This window comes from Triticum dicoccoides, chromosome 1B, assembly GCF_002162155.2.
Source record: "Triticum dicoccoides isolate Atlit2015 ecotype Zavitan chromosome 1B, WEW_v2.0, whole genome shotgun sequence".
Classification (NCBI taxonomy): domain Eukaryota; kingdom Viridiplantae; phylum Streptophyta; class Magnoliopsida; order Poales; family Poaceae; genus Triticum; species Triticum dicoccoides.
In genome coordinates, this window is record NC_041381.1 from 660581390 (window position 1) to 660586017 (window position 4628).

The 4628-nt window shown below is 54.6% G+C and overlaps 1 protein-coding gene across 1 annotated transcript; it reads right to left on the reverse strand.

Annotated features, from left to right (window-relative positions):
• Positions 1-481: 481 nt before the first annotated feature.
• LOC119350830 (formin-like protein 14) lies at positions 482-4628 on the reverse strand (the record flags this gene model as incomplete). Its single annotated transcript, XM_037618474.1, has 4 exons — positions 482-1419; positions 1791-2035; positions 3172-3338; positions 3433-4628. Coding segments are annotated over 4 exons (2361 nt in total), but the record flags the coding sequence as incomplete, so codon positions are not given.

The window sequence follows — 4628 nt, forward strand, 5'->3', positions numbered from 1 at the left end:
GGGGGGTATACTGTTCTGATGATAGTCATGGTGTGGAATCGTTTGCAGGTAATTTGAGGGTAAAATGAAATGGTACATCTGTGTATGTTAATTTGAGAGCAGAATCAAGTTATTATGATGTTTCCAAAGACCGAGCCAGTGTTTTTGTAACTTGAATAACTTGAACAATGTAAAACCACATTATCCACCAGGAGATGGACTTGACTAAGATTTGTGGTGGGGTGGGCTGTCGCTGGCGATCGCCGGAGAAGTGACGACCTCCCTATCGCGGAGGAAGAAAAGCGGTTCAAGATAGAGGGGGGCGATGACGCCGCAAGAGAGAGGGCGCTAAGAAGAAGAAAGTAGCAATTCCAGATGCAACTGAACAGTGCTATCTTACCTAAGAGTCATAGTCATTTTAAGTTCCATTCTACTCCCTCCGTTCCTAAATATAAGTCTTTGTATTGATTCCACTAGGTGGACTACATTCGAAGCAAAACGATTGAATCTAAACTTAGAATGCATCTATATACAACATACTATTACTACACTATATAGAGAGGTTCAATATTGTTCTGGTCTACACTAGTAGGGAAACATAACAGTTCTCGACACAACTTCATGCTAATATGTTCCACCAAAATAGATCCATGCTCATAACAATTTCCAGACAGAACCATCACCAGCTCAGGGCGTCGTCCCCATGGGAGCCACCCAGCTCACCGGCGTCGAGCCGACACGGTCGCGCTGGACCTCCCCGGCCTCCCTGCAGATCCGGTCGAGCATGGCCACGAACTCCCGGACACCCGCAAAGACCCTGAACAAGCGAGCCTCGCCGTCGCCATCGCCAACCTCATCGCCGCCATGGAAGTACTCCGCCATCTCCCGCACCGACGACAGGCACACGCTCTCCTGGCCCTGGAGCCTGACGATCTCCTCCTCGGCCTGCCGCAGGAACGCGCTCATCGCGTTGTGGAACCGCCGGGCGCTCTCGGCCGAGGCCGCCATGCCGTTCAGCCTCAGCACGTCATGGACCTTCCCGAGGCCGACGCCGAGCTCCGACACGCTCCGGCTGAGGCCCGTCATGTCGACCGACGCCGCCTTCTTGGTGCTGGTCAGCTCCGCGGCGAGCTTCGAGACCACCTGGAGGCCGTGCTTCCTGCAGTCGACGTCGTACGGCGGACTCATGCTCGCGTCCGTCTTCCATGCCGGGTTCAGATTGTTGCGGCCTTCGGGTTTCATGATTTCCTGGACGACGAACTGCAGGAGCGCCGCCTTGCCGTCGGCGCCTTTGACGTCGACTATCTTCAGGACCGTGTTGGGCTCCAGGGCATGTGAGTTTGGAGAGCCTGTGTTGATGCTCATCATGTTGCCAAAGTTGAGGACTGCCCCAAGAACCTTGTGGAATAGCCTGCTGCTCCTCAGCTCCTCGCAAGCTGCCTGGATGAACAAAATGACAAAAAAAATGTTTAGAACTTTGCACAAGCCTCAGATAATAACATGAAGGGAACAGCAACAAAATCACAGCTGATTCTACACAATTTTCACAAGTCTAACAATCCACACAACAAAATTATATACTCCCTCCGTCCGGAAATACTTGTCGAAGAAATGCATAAAAATGAATGTATCTATAACTAAAATACATCTAGATACATCCATTCGTCCGACGAGTATTTCCGGACGGAGGGAGTAGAAGATTCTACACTTAAAGGTCTGAAGCAAATATGTACCCAGCAAGTCTCTGTTCCTTTTCGAAACAAGCTGATGAAAACACATTTGGACAGAATTATCAGGTCTACAAACTTTACCTCGAGAGTAGCGTAGGACATCCTCAGCTGATTGACCTCCAGATAAAAGCTAGAAACATAGAGCATAGCATCGACTCGCTTGAATGCAAACGGCACATCCAGTATCGTCTTCAGAAAGGCATCGACCGCGCAAAGCTTGGCAGGTGGGTCATCCTTGTAATATCTGAGCTTAAGCTCCTCCTCATTGGTGAGAACCAACTGAGCGAGCATCTGCAGGGCTTCCAATCCCAAACCATGTGCATTACCTGTACAGGAAAAAAAAATAGAGTTAACAACAAGAACGTAGCATAGTAGAGTGAGAAAAACAGTAATTAATTAACTGCAGTAACAAATTAGGTAAATGTAGTGCAAAATATAAAGAGCTCCTTGAATGGAATGTTTACTGTAAACCGAAAAATGTGCAACTGTCCATGGAGAATTTCAAACACGGTCACCAATAAAACAAGATAACACTAGAAAGATTGTCCAGTAGTATATGCAGAGGATGCAAAGGCTTCGCAAGCTTTTATATATAGACTAAAGAAAATGCTGCTTATTGTGACACAGTGGTACACATACACAACTTTATGTTGCTGATGTCTCATAAAAGAGGTGCTCGCGGATAAGGTAATGCAAGCAGGGATCTTCATATATATCAAGTATTTGATGAGCACAAAAGAAATAAAGCATAGCCAGTCCCAGTCGAGTGACAAGACACGGATGAATTTGTGTGACAACAACCAACAGGTTGATCAACCCTGCTTTCCACAGCATGCAGGCACTCAGAACGCATGTTCTGAGATAAGCAGATGCTTGGTTCAGATTAATGTCTGAACCCAACATCTATATATACAGGACCATTCGATCTTATCTTAAATCATTTTTAAGTTACTAGTACTTGTCAACATGAAAGCATCAGCCTAACTAAATGCAGGTGCAGGCTAATATCCATCATAGCCTGATAACACTGGAAAAAACGCGCTTCCAAGAAGATATCATCAATATCAAGTACGTATTTGATAAAGACAAATATAGCGCAGCCTGTCCCAGTCCGGCGATAGGACACGATGAAGCTGTGCGGCGACGACTACCCACAGGTTGATCGACCCTGCTATCCACGGCATTTGTGTCATGAGATCAGCAGATGACAGGCCCATAACAAAATCAGATCCCAGGCATATAAAGAGGCTTATCTTTTTTCTTCTGAAAGCAGCATATGCATTAAACATTCAGATTCAGACATTCAGTTCCATGTTTGTTCTGAGAAGAGAATATGCAAATGTGATCACCAGCACATTCACCCCAAGGACCCACCCACAAGTGCACACAAGCTCCATTTTATTGATCAGGATTCATTCAGGCTCAGGGGTAGATAAACCAAGCAGAAGAAGCCATGCATTACCTTCCAAGAGCGCATCACGCACTTGCTCCTCGGAGAAACCCAGTGCACCCAGCACCGTGCCAATGCCGTGGCACCTCGGCGCACCGAGCAGGCACACCTCCCTCGCCGCCGATGCGGCCGCGGCGGCGGAGTTGTTCAGGTAGAGCTGGATCATCTCGTCCTTCATGCTGCACAACACAATCAAATTCAGGCATTCAGGTTTCAGAGCCACCAGCAGGTAGAAGAAGAGAGAAGCAAGCAGAGGCTAGTGGATATGCTTACTGCAGAGATCCGGGGTTGAGCTTGTCGGAGTGCAGCGGCCGGGACTTGTGCATCGCCGCGGCAATGGTGGAGGAGGAGTCGCCGTCGTCGTCGGAGGGGGGAGCGGCTTGTGCCGGCGGGACGGGCACGAAGGGGTTCCACGATTGAGCTGGTGGTGGAGGCGGCGGCGGCCTCCGTTTGGGGGCTCGGCCGCGGGGCTGCGGGATGGACGGCGGGCGGATGTGGACGGGGCTGGAGCCGAGCGTGGGTGAGGACGCCGAGGGGGAGGAAGGGGAGAGGGACGAGGACGAGGCGTCGCCGGCGGCCGCGCGGGGCACGGTGCTGGGGTCGGACGCGGAGCTGCGGGAGCCGAACTCGCCGGAGGGCGGGCCGACGCGGGGCACGGTGCTGGGGTCGGACGCGGAGCTGCGGGAGCCGAACTCGCCGGAGGGCGGGCCGACGCGGGGCAGCGGCGGGAGCGGGCGGAGCTCGGGCGAGCCGGGGCGGGGGTGCGAGGGGGGCGGAGCAGTCCCCGGCGGCGGGGTGGCGAGCGTGCCGAGGTAGAGGAACTCGGTGCTGGGGTTGGAGGAGGAGGTGGGCATCGGCGGCGGCTTGAGCCTGCGCCCCTCCTCGTCGCTGTCCTCCTCCTCGTCCAGCTCGGCGTCCCGCCGCGCCGATGTAGTGGTGGAGGAGGCCGCCCCGTTGGCGGCGCGGCGGTGGCCGGAGGGGTGCCTGCGGAGGCGGCGGAAGAGGTGGAGCGAGAGGAGCGCGGAGAGGAGCAGCAGGCAGAGGGAGAGGAAGGCGAGCAGCAGCGCCTGCAGCACCGGGATGCCGCGGGAGTTCCCGCCCTGCCCCTGGTTACTGCTGCTGCCGGCGTTGGGGGCCACCAGGGTGGAGATGTTGGCCGGGAAGGTTCGGGACGCGTCGCCGTCTGCCGAGGGCTGGGCCTGCTGGTCTGCGGTGGAGGGTGGAGGCGGCGGCGGGGAGAAGGAGGGGAAGAAGGGGTAGTTGGTGAAGGGGTACTCGCTCACCGGCGTGGTGGAGGTCGAGGAGAACCTCGGCGTCGGCGGCGACGGGGCGGGATTCGGGTTCGAGTTCGGGGGCGGCGCTGATGCGGGCGGCGGGAGAGATGGGGTCTGCGGCGATGCGGAGGCGGGCGGCGTGCGGTGGTGCCTTGCGCGAGGTGGGGGCGGAGGGAGGGGCTGTGGTGCTGGTTG